Source organism: Stenella coeruleoalba (assembly GCF_951394435.1).
Source record: "Stenella coeruleoalba genome assembly, chromosome: 9".
NCBI lineage: Eukaryota > Metazoa > Chordata > Mammalia > Artiodactyla > Delphinidae > Stenella > Stenella coeruleoalba.
The window spans coordinates 51,095,058-51,114,328 of NC_137155.1; the positions used below are offsets into that span (position 1 = coordinate 51,095,058).

A 19,271-nucleotide genomic window follows, 5' to 3' on the forward strand; every position below is an offset into this window, starting at 1 on the left:
TAAAAACACAGCAATCCCAAGGAGACCATTTTGAACTAGAGACAGAACTATCTTTTAAATTTTCAAATAATTTGTTTATACAGGGAAATATATGTTTCCTTGAACCACAGAAGGAAGGGAGCACATATTTGCTTGGAATCAAACATTAAGCATGAAAAATGTCTCATGCCTGAGATCTTTAAAATAATTTCCTGTCTATTTGTTGAGCTCAGATATTTTTCTGAATAAAAGCCACTGAGCATGTATTATCTTTCCAGTTGTTCAGATTTTAGTGACAAAGGAAGACATCACTCTCCAGTTCATTATGATGGGGCAACAAACAAGAGCCTGAAGTTAAACTTCGGAGGCAACCCAAGCATACTTAGGGAAAGAATCAGATCAAACCCCACTCCTTTTTTCCAAAGACTTCCTTTTTGATCCTGGCCTACCAGATCTCATATTCCTTAAAAAGCAGCCCAAATCGACAGTGTCTACAATCCAATTTTGCACTTGATTGCCCTATGCAATTTGGAGTCCTAAATTTTCAAATACATGCCATCTCTCCATTATTATAATTGCTCCTAATGGTATAGTATACTCCTTTTGTATGCATCAGTGCTAAATAGACTGCACGCATTTGACTAAAATTCATTGACACTACAACGCATTAGCTTTGGGCTCTAAAAGCTCCTGGTTTCACCCAAGCCCCGGCTTACTCATTAATTCATGTTTCAAATTTCCAGTATTTCTGCTACCTTGAGTTACTCTGAGCCTATCATTTATGTCATGAGTAGTAAGGGATCTGGTTAAGTCATCTGCATTTTAGACTGATCAGTTGCTATTTCACAAACTTCCTGAAGTCTAGTCTCCACACCTTGCTGTCCAAGAGCATGTGCTGTACCTAAAACTCATTAATTGGCCACGAAACTTTTTAAATTAATTGACAAATCTTCATTAGAGGTTCAATGATAATCACAAACGATTCAAAACATCTCCCAAACGTTCACTACAATTAATGCTTCTAAATACTCGATTGGTCTCCATAGTACAACACTTTAATCAAATTTTGTTTTTTGGCAAAATGTTTTAGCAAGTTCTAGAGGAATAAAAGCACTACATAAGGAAGCTGATCATACATTTTATCATCCAAATGGAGACACCGAATAGTAAAAACACTGAATTAGCAAAAAGGAGCGCTATTAATAATTACACAAAGACAACAAGCATAAACCAGGACTGTCCCAAGCAAACCATTACATAAGGTCCCTCTCTACACAAAGCACCTTACACCAAACTGGATCTTTATCCTTCTGGGGAATATTATGTAAAAGAGTGAGGTTAATCCAAGAAGTAGTCAATGAATATGTGGTCAGAAAAGATAAGTGAAAGAGCCCTGTGCAAAGGTAAGAGCAAAGATTTAATTCCCAACTAAAATGAAATCCAAACTGTATTGTGAGGTATTAAAACATGGCCCAAAGATTATTTGACATTCTTCACTAAGAGGTACAGTCTGTGTTCCCCTCCCCTTGAATCTGGTCTCTTCAAATACTTGATAAATAAAGTAGGTGAAAGTGACACTGTGCCAGTTCTGGGCACAGGCCTTAAAATATAGGCAGCTTCCACTTTCTGTACCTTGGGATCTTCCCAGACCGGGGCACGAATCCGTGTCGGCTGCATCGGTAGGCAGACTCTCAACCACTGCGTCATCAGGGAAGCCCTATCACTTTACTTTTAACCTAAGTCTTTATACTTAAGGTGGGTTTTTGGTAAACAACATATAGTTGGGTCTTGTTTTTTATCTACTTTGACAATATCTGTCTTTTAATTGGTGTATTTAGACCAATTATATTCTAAGTGATTTTCATATAAGTGTATTAATAGCTATGCTGTTTGTAAACTGTTTTCTATTCATTGTACGTCCTTTTCCTTCTTTTTCTGCCCCCTCTGATTGAGCATTTTATGTGATTCCATTTTATATCTTTTTAGTGAATCATATATGGATCCCTCATATCCCAGTCCAGCTGTGCAAAATGATACCACATGGAGCAAAAACAAGCTTTTCCTGTCCGGCCCTTTCCCAAGAGTAGGTTCATGAACAAAATAAATGATAGTAGCTTTTTTAACTCTCTAAGCTTTGGGGTGGTTCATCTTGCAGTAATAATGTAAGCAGAACATTCCTAAGACGGTCCTCAAGGCCTTGCCAACTTTTCAAAACTCAGTTCATACCGATCTCCCCTGAACTCCCAGTCACATGGGGCTCTCCAAGTCTGTAGAAAATACCAAGCTCTTCTTAGGGGTCTGGCCTGAAACACTCTTATCCGTGCTCTTTACCTGGTTGGTCACATCTCCTCCTTCAGATCTAAGTGTAAATGTCCCCTCATCAGCAAGGCTTCCACTGTCCATCCAACTAAGGTATACTCATTGCCCACCTCTCTCCCTCACATAAACATATATAACCCACCGCTCTCTTAGTTATTTTTCATAGCTCTCTTTTCCTCTTTGTAATTTAAAATTACAGATGTATCTGCTGACTCGAGTAATCTTTGCCTTCCCCACTAGATGACAGGTTCCATGGAAAGAGAAACTCAGTTTTGCCCACCATTACATATCCATTGCCTGGCCCAGTACACAGAACACAGTATGGGCTCAGTAAATGTCTCCGACGGAAAGAGCTCTTTTAAATGCGCAATGCCTCTCTGCATTGCTTGTTTAGACCAGGGCTTCTCAACTTTGGCACTACTGACACTTTGGACCAAACAATTCTTTGTTGCGGGAGACTGTCCTGTTCATTTGTACGATGTTTCACAACATCCCTGGCCTCTAGATGCCAGTAACACCACTACCGCTCCCTGAGTTATGAAACCAAAAATGTCTCCAGATAGCAGCAAATGTATCCTGGTTTAAAATAAAAGGATGACAGTAACAATGAACAACTCAGGAATGTGGGTTTGCTTTAAACTGAAACCAATCTTATCGTCATGTCCTTCCCCTAGTCCTCCTCAAAAACCACTTAAACTGAACTAAGTGGTTTAAGTGGGAGAGAGATTCTAGGAGCCCTGACATTATGATAATTGGAAATTTCTACACTAACTCTTTCAAAATATTCCTCCACTATCCAAGGAATGCCTCCATTTTCACCAGCTGGACTACAACTCTGAAGACAGGAAATATCACTGATTGTTTTGAGGGTCTCCCAATCAAATGATCAAAGACCCTGATAATAAAAATGGCTAACAGAGGCCAACATTAAAACACTGTCTAATACAAAAGTTATCCCTGTACAGTTTGGTCTAATAATTGAAATCATGGTTCTTGCTTAAACAATATACTCATTGTCACTTTTGTCAAAAAGATTAGGTATTGTTTGTTTATCTGCTGCAAGCTAAATGGAACCAGCTGTACCCATGAACCAGCTCCTAATGCCTTACATTCTTCCTGAAAAGGAAGTCAGGGCTGAATCTGCAATTTGAATAGGCTTTAAGGTTTTTGAAAATAAAATTAGCAGATGTTGGTGGGTGGGCTATTATCCTCCTTGGAGTAGGTAAGGATAAGAACTCTACTTTCATCTGTACACAAGGAGCACCAGATCTGAAAATCACATGACACAAAGTCCATTCATTTCATTAGGTTTTTTTTAAAAATCCAGTTTCTCTTGCACACTGTAATGCCATATTTTATGCATTAAATTACAAAGTTAACACTGATTGTATTATCATAGTATGATGCCATTTTCATATCCTGTGACTAATAGTGTGGTTACAGGCTTGATCTTTGAAGTGAGCTGTGATAATAAGCCTATGGACCCAAAGTCTAAAAGAAATCAGAGCAGACCTAATGAGAAACAGAGAGTGCAGCAGAGCCCGTAAAATGTAATCAGATTTGCCTCTCTTTTGTACAGAGTTCCTGTTTCTGGGTAGATAACCTCTCAGGATGCTGGAAGTCGGCATGACAGTCCAGGTGTCAACACTTAAGATTGAAACGTCAGTGAACCAGGAGTCCAGTGTTTTCCATCTGGGGATTTCTGACTTTCAGAATTCTTCAAACTCCTCCTGATAGTGTTTCAGTGGAGCTGACCTTCAGGGCCAGCAGTAAGAGCCACCTCTTTAATCTCACAGATTCTGAAAAGGTGGGTGACTGCTGCTGCCTTTCTTCTTGCTGCTGCTTGTTTTAATTAGCAGTATTTCTTCCTCCTATTTCTCAGGCGACTTTGAAGAGCTCTTTGAAATGTATTTAGTGTATTTCAGTCTTGGTTTGGCCTAGTCTCTCAATTTATGAGGTCGTTGAATTCAAGTTCAATGATTCAGCACACACTGGCAGAATGAAATGCTAAAAGAAGACTGGCATTTTCAATCACATAAATCTCGTGTTACATAAAGTGACCAAATTCCTCCATTGTTCTTATGGACCTGAGATAACAATTTACAGCTGGCACAGACCAGTTTGGGCCGGCTCCTCTGTTTAGCGGGCTCCCGCAGGAGTAAGGTTTTGGCATCTTCACCTCAACAGAAACTGAAGATAAGCAGGAAAAAATGACCAGAAATCAGGATCATCTGTGGGAAGACTTAGTCTGAGTAAGTCCAATACTCTAATTACAGAGACGGAACAAAGAGCAAACTTTTTCTTTCTGTAAATGACACTAGAAGCATGAGAAAGGCAAAAGCAAGCAGCTACAGCCTCACGATCCTTTACAGTAGGAAGGAAAAGAGAGGAGTCTGTCCCAGGCAAGAGTAAAGGTTTATAGATTCTCACCACTCGGGGAAGGGTGTGGAACCCGGGAGAACTGGGGGTTCAGGCATGGGGTCGGGGGGAACTCGGGTGCACTCCAACTGCAGATCCCAGTGCCCTGAGGAACACACAGGTCCCACCGTACTCCAAGGTTGGGAGTTGAGGTGGCTGGTGCTCATAGCTCTTATCTACAACAGCCAGGCATCCGTGGGTGCTCACATATAAACAACCCACCAACCTGTCCAAATTATACTGTCTAATGCCAATCCCACTTGAACACTCAAACATAACACTTTCGCTTTTATCAAAATTTGCACAATAATTCAAATAAATAATTAATTTTAGTTTAAGGCCCTCAGGCTTTAACAGATTTTGTGAAGAGTCTGGTGAAAATTTCATTATACGTGGTTAGAGGACCAAGTCCCAAAAGGGAACCCTCCCAAGGAGTCCTACAAATATACACAGTGATGAGGGAGGCTTGATTTAAAAGCACATTAGGCTGTGAATTCAGTCACCACTGGAGAGCACACATTTAAAATACTTTATTCAACCTCATCTTCTCTTCCTTCCTTTTGAAACCCCACAGCATTTTACCTGGGCCTTTCTTACTGCATTCTATCTTATATAGAATACACTACGTTCTAACTCAGAGTTCTTTACATATAGGGACCGTCTCCCGTCCAGACTGTTAAGTTTCCTGAGGGCAGAATCTGTATCTAAATTCCCTCTTTTTCACCTACAGCATAGAAGGGGCATAAAAACAACATAACAAACACTCGTCATTAATTAAATAAGCTAAAAAACTGTTAACCAGTCTCTTAATGTATTGATACAAATGTCCTTGGGAAACAGATGATTTCAAGGGGCTGAACTAAAGACATTTTTAAATGCCACGTTTTAAAATGTAGCATATTATACACTGCATGATTTTTTAAAATCCTAAATTAAATGCTACAGGGATTTAGAATAGAGAACATAACCAGGAAATCAAACTAGGATAAAGATTAGTAGCAAGAGTGATGATAAACTGCCTCCCTTCCCCAGACAGAAACACACACATGCACAAAGAAAGTATTAAGAAGCTGGAGAACACTGGTTTCAAAACAAAACAAAACAAATCTCTACTCAAATATAAAACCGTGGGAAGTTCAAAGCTTTTTTTTTTTAAATAGGAAAACTTATTTGTGAGTGTTGTATGTTGAAATGGTTGCAGTTAACCAGCCACATTCTTCAGAGGCAAGCTCATTACCAAGAGGGCTACACAGTACAGGAATCTCAGTCAACTTCTCCCCAACCTATGTATCCCTACAGGAATAAGAAACTCAAGAGAATTCAAGAGTAATAAAAAGTCTTTGTACTTCTTCTCAGGTTTCTAAACAATGGCTGACAGCAACAGTATCAAAGTCAACAATTACACAAATCTTTTGATGGGGGGATATCCTTTGCTCATATATTTGAACCATGAAATAAAAGACGACTTACATATATCATAAATGGAGAAGAAGAAGAATATTATCATGAACACAATGCCAAATTAGTGAGGTTTGAAATTAATGAGTGTTATAGATTGAACTGTATCCTCCAAAAAAGAAATGTTGAAGTTCTAACCCCTAAAACCTCAGAATGTGACCTTATTTGGAAATAGGGTCTTTATAGAAGTAATCAAGCTAAAGTGAGGTCATTACAGTGGGCCCTAATCCAAAATGACTAGTAGTCTTATAAAAAGGGGAAATTTGGATGTGGAGACAAACACACCAAGAGAGAGAACACCATGTGACCATAAAGGCAGACATCAGGGTGATGCATCTACGAGCCAGGAATGCCAAAGGTTGCCAGCACACTGCAGAAGCTAGGAGAGAGGCATGGAACAGATTCTCCCTTACAGGACCAACCCTCAGAAAGAAACCAACTCTGCCAATACCTTGATCTTAGATCTAGCCTCCAGAACTAAGGGATGATAAATTTCTGTTGTTTTAGCCACCCACTCTATGGTATTTGTTTTAGCAGTCCTAGCAAACGAATACAATGAGGTTTATTGCAAAATCCAAACTTGACACCTGTAATTCAATACACATGTATATAAAATGCTCACCAACTGAGTATCATGGGTATCTCTACAAATGCCATGCAGCTTTGTTGCAAGATAACGATAGCTGCTCTTGGGGTAGATGCTAAATATAACGTTTAAAGATGGAGGCAGGGATGCAGACAGCTATGGGAAAGTGGTGAGGCGTACTGGAACAGGGATCCTAACATTCAGTTGACTCTTTAAATTACATAGTGCTTTAGGAGACACACCAAATTCAGCTCTCTTAATGTTGCTAGATGGCACGTAACTGTTGTTCTTTGGCCTGACCTTGCCACCATAAAGCAAATAAGCACAAGCAGCCTGCCATCTCCTAAAGCAGGTGAGTGGTCAATGGCTTTCATCTCCAGCTGGAGGAAATTAAATAGTACATGTGACCAGCAAGATTTAAACTGCTTGAGAAATGCTGACAAGATACATTGAGACCTGATGGAGTGAAAAGTATTAACTGTCCAGAACTATCCTTCTCAAAGATTGCAGTCTTTCTTTTATTTGGGCATAATAAATGGAGAATGTTTCAACTATCTTTCAAGATTTTGTCATAAATCTTAAAGTTAAACATTTAATAGTTATTATCTTGCATCTGGAAATTAGCTGAGCATATCTCTGGTGGGAAGGCACTTCAAAATGACTGGTTTGTTTCCTTATAATGAAATAGTACGTTTGCTTCTGTTTGATCCACCATTAAAACAAATCAGAGCATCTGGGAGAACCATCTGGAATACTCAACAAGGACCAAGTCTTTCCAAGAAGGCCTTATCCTGTGGAAGCAGTATGTAAAATAGTTAGGAAAAGATGACCTCAAACCATAAAGACATGAGCCAAGACAAGTTCTGTCACTAATAACCTGTACTGACTTGGACAAGTGACTAAATTTCTCTAAGCACCAAGATGTCTGGTCCAGCAGAGATTATAATAATATAAAAATGGGACCTTTCTTATAGAGTATTGTGAAGAATAAATGAGACAATGAATACAACATATTTTACACAAAGTAATTGCTTAATCCAGTGTAGTTATCTTCACCTTATTAACATGAAAGGTTCAAGTAATTTTTACACAGTAGAGTACTATTTTTCCTTAGGACAAAATACAAAAACTTGGGACACCACCACTATTGAAATTAACTCAACCATTTATGCCATTACCATGACATTCCATAATGCTTAAGAGACACAGTGAAGTCATTAACAGCCCTCTAGATTTTTTTTTTCCTTCCCCATCATATTTTTCTTCTATTCAAATTTTTTAAAGGCTTTTTTTTGGGCAAATGTCTAAGAGTCAAAATTAATACTCAATTTTGATCTACAGCATTTCTGAATTTCCTTACTTACATATCTTCCTTTATCAGGAATATTGCTTCATCTTAACTTGAAAACTACGAACAAAGGTATAAGACTGCATTCCAGAAAAGCCAAAGAATACCTAAATAAGCACATAGTCAAAATTTCCAATTATGTGTTTAAAATGATCCTTCAGAGAATTGTCTTCTCTCTTTAATTACTTAGCTTAGTTAGTAATTCAATTACTGCTGAGTAATTAGTTAGAATTTCCTATCTTACACAATGACTTAAAAGGGAGACAATAACAAGGATAGTTTAGAAAAAAATTTCTCAACACTGCTTGGTACTGTTATTAAGGTAAAATGAGGCTTTTGTCTCCTGTAGTTATTTCAGGAAGAGTATTAAAAGTTTCTACAAGCTACATGCCACCAAATCTGTGCTCTTATTCAATATGGGAGAGGGAGGAGGCCTATCAGAAACATATAGGGGCAAGCTTTTTAAGAACCCAAATCTGTGCCCTGACCCTGAGAGAATGTGGGGGAAGAGGACAAAGGGGGGAAGAGTTGTTTCTCTGTGTGGAAATATATGCGGCATGACGCCAAAGGACACAGGAAGAAAGAGTTTGCAGTTTGTTTAATTAAGTGACTTCTGAAAGATGGAGTAAAAGCTCAAGTTAAAAAGATGTCAGGAATAATCAATACATTTGGCTTTGTCAAATCAGTAGTCTTATTCTTAAGCAAATGCTAAACCTCCATGAAAATTAATCACATCATTCACCTGGAAATGAATTCTCATTTGAGGGTTCCAATGAGAGAAAGAGAAAACAAAGTTGGAAGAGAGGAAGGACAGAAAAGATAAATTGGACAGGTCTGCAAAACTGTTTGCTCACGGAGAAAAGCAATTCTTTTACAACTGTTAAAACAATGACAACAACGATAACAACAAAAAACCTGAGGGAGGAAAATCTATTGTGTATTAAATAAAAATTATTTAAACATACTGTTACTTACTAGTAAGAGAACAGGTATATTTTACATGTGAAATATTCAAAAATTTATGAACTTACTTGCTTTTTCCTTTGTATACTGTAGCATAAGATCCTTCTCCTAGTTTTTCCAGTTTTTCATATGAGTCAGCTTTTCCAAATTTGGGACTTGTTGGCTAAAAATGAAGCAGAGGGTAAACAAAATAGATTGTATCAGACTAATTAACAATGAATAGGGGGTACAAGGGGAAGATGGCGGAAGAGTAAGACGCAGAGATCACCTTCCTCCCCACAGATACACCAGAAATACATCTACACTTGGAACAACTCCTACACAACACCTACTGAACGCTGGCAGAAGACCTCAGACCTCCCAAAAGGCAAGAAACTCCCCACGTACCTGGGCAGGGCAAAAGAAAGAACAGAGACAAAAGAATAGGGATGGGACCTGCACCAGTGGGAGGGAGCAGTGAAGGCCGAAAAGTTTCCACACACTAGGAAGCCCCTTCGCGGGCGGAGACTGCGGGTGGCGGAGGGGGAAAGCTTCGGAGCCGCGGAGGAGAGCACAGCAACAGGGGTGCGGAGGGCAAAGCGGAAAGATTCCCGCACAGAGGATCAATGCCGACCAGCACTCACCAGCCCGAGAGGCTTGTCTGCTCACCCGCTGGGGCGGGCGGGGCTGCGAGCTGAGGCTCCGGCTTTGTTCAGAGCGCAGGGAGAGGACTGGGTTTGGCGGCGTGAACACAGCCTGAAGGGGTTAGTGCACCACGGCTAGCCCGGAGGGAGTCCGGGAAAAGGTCTGGAGCCGCGGAAGAGGCAAGAGACTTTTTCTTCCTTCTTTGTTTCCTGGTGCGCGAGGAGACAGGATTGAGAGCGCTGCTTAAAGGAACTCCAGAGACAGGCGCGAGCCGCGGCTAAAAGCACGGACCCAGAGACGGGCGAGAGACATTAAGGCTGCTGCTGCCGCCAGCAAGGGGACTCTGTGCGAGCACAGGTCACTATCCACATCCCCCTTCCAGGGAGCGTGTGCAACCCGCCACTGCCAGGTTCCTGGGATCCAGGGACAACTTCCCCGGGAGAACGCACGGCGCGCCTCAGGTTGGTGCAACATCGCGCCGGCCTCTGACGCGCAGGCCCGCCCCGCACTCCGTGCCCCTCCCACCACCACCCCCACCCCTGGCCTGAGTGAGCCAGAGCCTCCTAATCAGCGGCTCCTTTAACCCCGTCCTGTCTGAGCGAAGAACAGACGCCCTCCAGCGACCTGAACGCAGAGGCGGGGCCCAATCCAAAGATGAGCCCCTGGGAGCTGTGCGAACAAAGAAGAGAAAGGGAAATCTCTCCCAGCAGCCTCAGAAGCAGCGGATTAAAGCTCCACAATCAACTTAATGTGCCCTGCATCTGTGGAATACCTGAATAGACAACGAATCATCCCAAACTGAGGTGGACTCCGAGAGCAAGATTAATTATTTTTTCTCCTTTTCCTATTTTTCGGAGTGTGTATGTGTATGCTTCTGTGTGAGATTTTGTCTGTATAGCTTTGCTTCCACCATTTGTCCTAGGGTTCTACCCGTCCGTTTTTTTTCTTAATAATTAATTTTAATAACTTTATTTTACTTTATCTTCTTTCTTTCTTTCCTTCCTTCCCTCCTTTAGACAACAAATCATCCCAAATTGAGGAGGGGGACTTTGAGAGCAAGATTTATGCTTTTTTCGCCTTTTCCTCTTTTTGTCAGTGTGTATGTGTATGCTTCTGTGTGAGATTTCGTCTGTATAGCTTTGCTTCCACCATTTGTCCAAAGATTCTATCCGTCCATTTTTTTTAAATTTTTTTCTTAATAATTATTTTTTAATTTAATAACTCTATTATATTTTACTTTATTTTACTTTATCTTCCTTCTTTCTTTCTTTTTTCCTTCCTTCCTGCCTTCCTCCCACTGTCACTCCCTCCCGTCCTCCTTTCTTTCTTTCCTTCTTCTTTCTTCCTTCCTTCCTTCCTTCTTTCTTTCTTTCTTTCTTCCTACTTCTACTAATTCTTTCTCTCTACTTTTTCTCCCTTTTATTCTGAGCCACGTGGATGACAGGCTCTTGGTGCTGCAGCCAGAAGTCAGTGCTGTGCCTCTGACGTGGGAGAGCCAACTTCAGGACACTGCTCCACAAGAAACCTCCCATTTCCACATAATATCAAACAGCAAAAATCTCCCAGAGATCTCCATCTGAACGCCAGAACCCAGCTTCACTCAACGACCAGCAAGCTACAGTGCTGGACACCCTATGTCAAACAACTAGCAAAACAGGAACACAACCCCACCCATTAGCAGAGAGGCTGCCTAAAATCATAATAAGTCCACAGACACCCCAAAACACACCACCAGACGTGGACCTGCCCACCAGAGAGACAAGATCCAGCCTCATCCACCAGAACACAGGCACTAGTCCCCTCCACCACAAAGCCTACACAACCCACTGAACCAACCTTAGCCACTAGGGACAGACACCAAAAACAAAGGGAACTAGGAACCTGCAGCCTGCAAAAAGGAGACCTCAAACACAGTAAGATAAGCAAAATGGGAAGACAGAAAAACACACCGCAGATGAAGGAGCAAGATAAAAACCCACCAGACCTAACAAATGAAGAGGAAATAGGGAGTCTACCTAAAAAAGAATTCAAAATAATGATAGTAAAGATGATCCAAAATCTTGGAAATAGAATAGACAAAATGCAAGAAACATTTAACAAGGACCTAGAAGAACTAAAGATGAAACAAACAGTAATGAACAACACAATAAATTAAATGAAAAATACTCTAGGTGGGATCAATAGCAGAATAACTGAGGCAGAAGAACGGATAAGTGACTTGGAAGATAAAATAGTGGAAATAATTACTGCACACCAGAATAAAGAAAAAAGAATGAAAAGAACTGAGGACAATCTCAGAGACCTCTGGTACAACATCAAACGCACCAACATTCGAATTATAGGGGTTCCAGAAGAAGAAGAGAAAAAGAAAGGGACTGAGACAATATTTGAAGAGATTATAGTTGAAAACTTGCCTAATATGGGAAAGGAAATAGTTAATCAAGTCCAGGAAGCACAGAAAGTCCCATACAGGATAAATCCAAGGAGAAATACGCCAAGACACATATTAATCAAACTGTCAAAAATTAAATACAAAGAAAGCATATTAAAAGTAGCAAGGGAAAAACAACAAATAACACACAAGGGAATCCCCATAGGGTTAACAGCTGATCTTTCAGCAGAAACTCTGCAAGCCATAAGGGAGTGGAAGGACATATTTAAATTAATGAAGGAGATAAACCTGCAACCAAGATTACTCTACCCAGCAAGGATTTCATTCAGATTTGATGGAGAAATTAAAACCTTTACAGACAAGCAAAAGCTGAGACAGTTCAGCACCACCAAACCAGCATTACAACAAATGCTAAAGGAACTTCTCTAGGCAAGAAACACAAGAGAAGGAAAAGACCTACAATAACGAACCCAAAACAAATTAAGAAAATGGGAAAAGGAACATACGTATTGATAATTACCTTAAATGTAAATGGACTAAATGCTCCCACCAAAAGACACAGACTGGCTGAATGGATACAAAAACAAGACCCATATATATGCTGTCTAAAAGAGACCCACTTCAGACCTAGAGACACATACTAACTGAAGGTAACGGGATGGAAAAAGATATTCCATGCAAATGGAAAACAAAAGAAAGCTAGAGTAGCGATTTTCATATCAGACAAAAATAGACTTTAAAATAAAGACTATTAGAAGAGACAAAGAAGGACACTACATAATGATCAAGGGATCGATCCAAGAAGAAGATATAACAATTGTAAATATTTATGCACCCAACATAGGAGCACCTCAATACATAAGGCAAATACTAACAGCCATAAAAGGGGAAATCGACAGTAACACATTCATAGTAGGGGACTTTAACACCCCACTTTCACCAATGGACAGATCATCCAAAATGAAAATAAATAAGGAAACACAAGCTTTAAATGCTACATTAAACAAGATGGATTTAATTGATATTTATAGGACATTCCATCCAAAAACAACAGAATACACAGTTTTCTCAAGTGCTCATGGAACATTCTCCAGGATAGATCATATCTTGGGTCACAAATCAAGCCTTGGTAAATTTAAGAAAATTGAAATTGTATCAAGTATCTTTTCCGCCCACAACGCTATGAGACTACATATCAATTACAGAAAAAGATATGTACAAAATACAAACACATGGAGGCTAAACAAAACACTACCTAATAACGAAGTGATCACTGAAGAAATCAAAGAGGAAATTAAAAAATACCTAGAAACAAATGACAATGGAGACATGACAACCCCAAACCTATGGGATGCAACAAAAACAGTTCTAAGAGAGAAGTTTATAGCAATACAAGCCCAACTTAAGAAACAGGAAACATCTCGAATAAACAACCTAACCTTGCACCTAAAGCAATTAGAGAAAGAAGAACAAAAAAACCCGCAAAGTTAGCAGAAGGGAAGAAATCATAAAAATCAGATCAGAAATAAATGAAAAAGAAATGAAGGAAACGATAGCAAAGATCAATAAAACTAAAAACTGGTTCTTTGAGAAGATAAACAAAATAGATAAACCACTGGCCAGACTCATCAAGAAAAAAAGGGAAAAAACTCAAATCAACAGAATTAGAAATGAAAAAGGAGAAGTAACAACTGACACTGCAGATATACAAAAGATCATGAGAGATTACTACAAGCAACTATATGCCAATAAAATGGACAACCTGGAAGAAGTGGACAAATTCTTAGAAATGCACAACCTGCCAAAACTGAATCAGGTAGAAATAGAAAATATGAACAGACCAATCAACAAGCACTGTAATTGAAACTGTGATTAAAAATCTTCCAAAAAACAAAAGCCCAGGACCAGATGGCTTCGCAGGCGAATTCTATCAAACATTTAGAGAAGAACTAACACCTATCCTTCTCAAACTCTTCCAAAATATAGCAGAGGGAGGAAAACTCCCAAATTCATTCTACGAGGTCACCATCACCTTGATACCAAACCCAGACAAGGATGTCACAAAGAAAGAAAACTACAGGCCAATATCACCAATGAACATAGATGCAAAAATCCTCAAAAAAGTACTAGCAAACAGAATACAACAGCACATTAAAAGGATCATACACCATGATCAAGTAGGGTTTATTCCGGGAATGCAAGGATTCTTCAATATACGCAAATCAATCAATGTGATACACCACATTAACAAATTGAAGGAGAAAAACCATATTATCATCTCAATAGATGCAGAGAAAACTTTTGACAAAATTCAACACCCATGTACGATAAAAACCCTGCAGAAAGTAGGCAGAGAGGGAACTTTTCTCAACACAATAAAGGCAATATATGACAAAGCCACAGCCAACATCGTCCTCAACGGTGAAAAACTGAAAGCATTTCCACTAAGATCAGGAACAAGACAAGGTTGCCCACTCTCACCACTCTTATTCAATATAGTTTTGGATGTTTTAGCCACAGCAATCAGAGAAGAAAAGGAAATAAAAGGAATCCAAATCGGAAAAGAAGAAGTACAGCTGTCACTGTTTGCAGATGACATGATACTATACATAGAGAATCCTAAAGATGCTACCAGAAAACTACTAGAGCTAATCACTGAATTTGGTAAAGTTGCAGGATACAAAATTAATGCACAGAAATCTCTGGCATTCCTATACACTAATGATGAAAAATCTGAAAGTGAAATCAAGAAAACACTCCCATTTACCATTGCAACAAAAAGAATAAGATACTAGGAATAAAGCTACCTAAGGAGACAAAAAGACCTGTATGCAGAAAATTATAAGACACTGATGAAAGAAATTAAAGGTGATACAAATAGATGGAGAGATATACCATGTTCTTGGATTGGAAGAATCAACATTGTGAAAATGACTCTACTACCCAAAGCAATCTACAGATTCAATGCAATCCCTATCAAACTACCACTGGCATTTTTTACAGAACTAGAACAAAAAATCTCACAATTTGTATGGATACACAAAAGACCCCGAATAGCCAAAGCAATCTTGAGAACGAAAAATGGAGCTGGAGGAATCAGGCTCCCTGACTTCAGACTATATTATAAAGCTACAGTAAGCAAGACAGTATGGTACTGGCACAAAAACAGAAAGATAGATCAATGGAACAGGATAGAAAGCCTAGAGATAAACCCACGCACATATGGTCACCTTATCTTTGATAAAGGAGGCAGGAATGTACAGTGGAGAAAGGACAGCCTCTTCAGTAAGTGGTGCTGGGAAAACTGGACAGCTACATGTAAAAGAATGAGGTTAGATCACTCCCTAACACCATACACAAAAATAAGCTCAAAATGGATTAAAGACCTAAATGTAAGGCCAGACTCTATCAAACTCTTAGAGGAAAACATAGGCAGAACACTCTATGACATAAATCACAGCAAGATCCTTTTTGACCCCCTCCTAGAGAAATGGAAATAAAAACAAAAATAAACAAATGGGACCTAATGAAACTTCAAAGCTTTTGCACAGCAAAGGAAACCATAAATAAGACGAAAAGACAACCCTCAGAATGGGAGACAATTATTTGCAAATGAAGCAACTGACAAAGGATTAATCTCCAAAATTTATAAGCAGCTCATGCAGTTCAATAACAAAAAAACAAACAACCCAATCCAAAAATGGGCAGAAGACCTAAACAGACATTTCTCCAAAGAAGATATACAGACTGCCAACAAACACATGAAAGAATGCTCAACATCATTAATTATTAGAGAAATGCAAATCAAAACTACAATGAGATATCATCTCACACCAGTTAGAATGGCCATCATCAAAAAATCTAGAAACAATAAATACTGGAGAGGGTGTGGAGAAAAGGGAACCCTCTTGCACTGCTGGTGGGAATGTGAATTGGTACAGCCACTATGGAGAACAGTATGGAGGTTCCTTCAAAAACTACAAATAGAACTACCATATGACGCAGCAATCCCACTACTGGGCATATACCCTGAGAAAACCATAATTTAAAAAGAGTCATGTACCAAAATGTTCATTGCAGCTCTATTTACAATAGCCCGGAGATGGAAACAACCTAAGTGTCCATCATCAGATGAATGCATAAAGAAGATGTGGCACATATATACAATGGAATATTACTCAGCCATAAAAAGAAACGAAATTGAGCTATTTGTAATGAGGTGGATAGACCTAGAGTCTGTCATACAGAGTGAAGTAAGTCAGAAAGAAAAAGACAAATACCGTATGCTAACACATATATATGGAATTTAAGAAAAAAAAATGTCATGACGAACCTAGGGGTAAGACAGGAATGAAGACACAGTCCTACTAGAGAACGGACTTGAGGATATGGGGAGGGGGAAGGGTGAGCTGTGACAAAGCGAGAGAGAGGCATGGACATATATACACTACCAAATGTAAGGTAGATAGCTAGTGGGAAGCAGCCGCATAGCACAGGGAGATCAGGTGGGTGCTTTGTGATCGCCTGGAGGGGTGGGAGGGAGGGAGACACAAGAGGGAAGAGATATGGGAACATATGTATATGTATAACTGACTCACTTTGTTATAAAGCAGAAACTAACACACCATTGTAAAGCAATTACACACCAATAAAGATGTTTAAAAAAAAACCCAAAAAACAATGAATAACCCAATTTTGCTGAAAATGTAGATTCTGTCAGTTTTTAAATAACTTTTTTCTGATACAAGAATGTTTATTTTTAAAAACAACATAATAAATATTCAGGGTACAAAACTCAGAAAATGCAAATGAACACAGTATAGAAGTTTAACTTTACCCATAATCTAATCACCAACAGGGAGCCACAATTAATATTTGATAGCTCTTCTTCTACTGCTATCTGTATACTGGTGATTGCTTTTTAACATAAATGGGACTACACTACAGATAGTGTTTTGTAACCTGCTATTTATTAACTCAATATATTATAAATATTTTCCATGTTATTATACAGTCTAAATTAGGGGCTGGAAACCAGCCACTACCGATGTTCATATATCCCATAAACTTAGAAAGGTTTTTATATTTTTTTAATGGGGGGATATCTAAAAAAGAATAAAATTTCATAGCATGTGAAAATTATATGAAAAACAAGTTTTAGTGTCCTGAAGTTTACTGGAACACAGTCACACTCATTCATTTACAACTTTCAAGCTACAACAAAATTATACTTGCAACAGAGATCATATAGCCAACAAAGCTGAAAATATTTACCTGACCCCTGTCGTAAATCATGACTATAAAATTCAGTCATACAAAGTTACTCCTCTGTTACCTTTTAGCAGTAATGCAAACAAATAATCAAAATATTCAGATAACACTAATTAATACAAAAGAAACTCTCTTATGCTTACATACACCAATCCTTAAGCTGCAACAAAATCCCTCTTCCTTAAGAAACTGTACATTCCATCATGACCACAGAAGTGCTAAGAGTGAGTGGTCTCATAACTCTTGCTGTGCTAAACTCCCATCCCAACGTTCACCAGAGAGCAAGAAAAAGGGAGTATTGTCCTCCATGAGGACAAATTGCCTATTATTTTAATGTCACTATAAAAAGATAATATCAAAGCATATTAAAAATGATAATTGTATAAGGAATTAATAACATTTTTAAAGGATTATGTAATCACAGTTATAACTATATTTATAAAAAGTTACTAATGCTTATGATGCTCCGTGAGAAACCAATTTTAGAAACTTAAGGAAAGAACTCCTTGCAGAAAGTTTATAGTACACTATTCTTGACCCTGAGCTCTTATACCACTTACGAAAAAACACAACATACTCACAATGCATCTGACTCCCATGGTTTATAAGGATTCTATTTGGCAAATTGAGCAATGCTGCTTACCTTCGTCCCCCCGCCCCCCGCCCAATGCCACATAGTGAATGAAAAGATATTTTTCAAAAATAATAAATTAGGAATAGGAATGTGAAACAAAAGAGTGTCAATATCTAACCAGATATTTAGAGGAATTCTAAAAGATAAAAAGTAATCAGAATGAAAACTTCAGAGAAAAGAATGGGGGAATTTAAAGCCCTAACATGTAGGGGAAGACTAGTACAGATAAAAGAAGCAGGAGTCTCTAGGTAAATATGAGACTTATCAACTCAGGAGAACACATGATGTCCTCCCAAGCAAACTGCAGGAACTTGTGAAGAGGAGACAGCAGAGAATGTAGGTATTCAGGCTAGAAGGGCAGAGCAAGGACTCAAGTAGCCAATACCAGAGAAAGGATGACATATCCCATCCCCAAACTACAATCCCTGCCTCTCTCACACAATCACTAGAGACAATTTACAGAAAACAGAATTAGCTGATAGAAATTCTAAAATACAAAAATGAGTACACAAGCAAAAATCACGAATCATTTCAGGAACACGAACAACTTGAAAGAAAAGTATAAAATTCAATGGACAAAGAGATAAACTCTCGCACCTATGGTCACCTAATCTATGACAAAAGAGGCAAAAATATACAATGGACAAAGACAGCCTCTTCAATGAGTGGTTCTGGGAAAACTGGACAGCTACATGTAAAAGAATGAAATTAGGACACTCCCTAACACCATTCACAAAAATAAACTCAAAATGGATTAAAGACCTAAATGTAAGACCAGACACTACAAGACTCTTAGAGGAAAAAGTAGGCAGAACACTTTTTGACATAAACCACAGCAACACCTTTTTTGACCAACCTCCGGGAGTAATGAAAATTAAAACAAAAATAAACAAATGGGACCTAATGAAACTTAAAAGCAAATAAACAAAAGCATATAAACAAAATTGATAAACCATTAGCCAGACTCATCAAGAAAAAAAGGGAGAAGACGCAAATCAATAGAATTAGAGGGGCTTCCCTGGTGGTGCAGTGGTTGAGAATCTGCCTGCTAATGCAGGGGACACGGGTTTGAGCCCTGGTCTGGGAAGATCCCACATGCCGCGGAGCAACTAGGCCCATGAGCCGCAACTACTGAGCCTGCACGTCTGGAGCCTGTGCTCCGTAACAAGAGAGGCCGTGATAGTGAGAGGCCCGCGCACTGCAATGAAGAGTGGCTCCTGCTTGCCACACCTAGAGAAAGCCCTCACACAGAAACGAAGACCAAACACAGCAAAAATAA

At 39.0% G+C, this 19,271-nt stretch overlaps 1 protein-coding gene across 10 annotated transcripts in view; it reads right to left on the reverse strand.

Moving 5' to 3' along the window:
* CDK14 (cyclin dependent kinase 14) overlaps window positions 1-19,271 on the reverse strand; it is a 591,667-nt gene that overhangs the window by 414,596 nt on the left and 157,800 nt on the right. For all 10 annotated transcript variants that reach the window (XR_013829689.1, XM_079931296.1, XM_079931294.1 and 7 more), the window contains one exon: window positions 9,140-9,234. Coding sequence is in view for 9 of the 10 variants with exons in the window: in XM_079931296.1 (XP_079787422.1) it covers window positions 9,140-9,234 (95 nt within the window). In the remaining variant the exon portion in view is untranslated. The remainder of the gene's footprint in view (window positions 1-9,139; window positions 9,235-19,271) is intronic.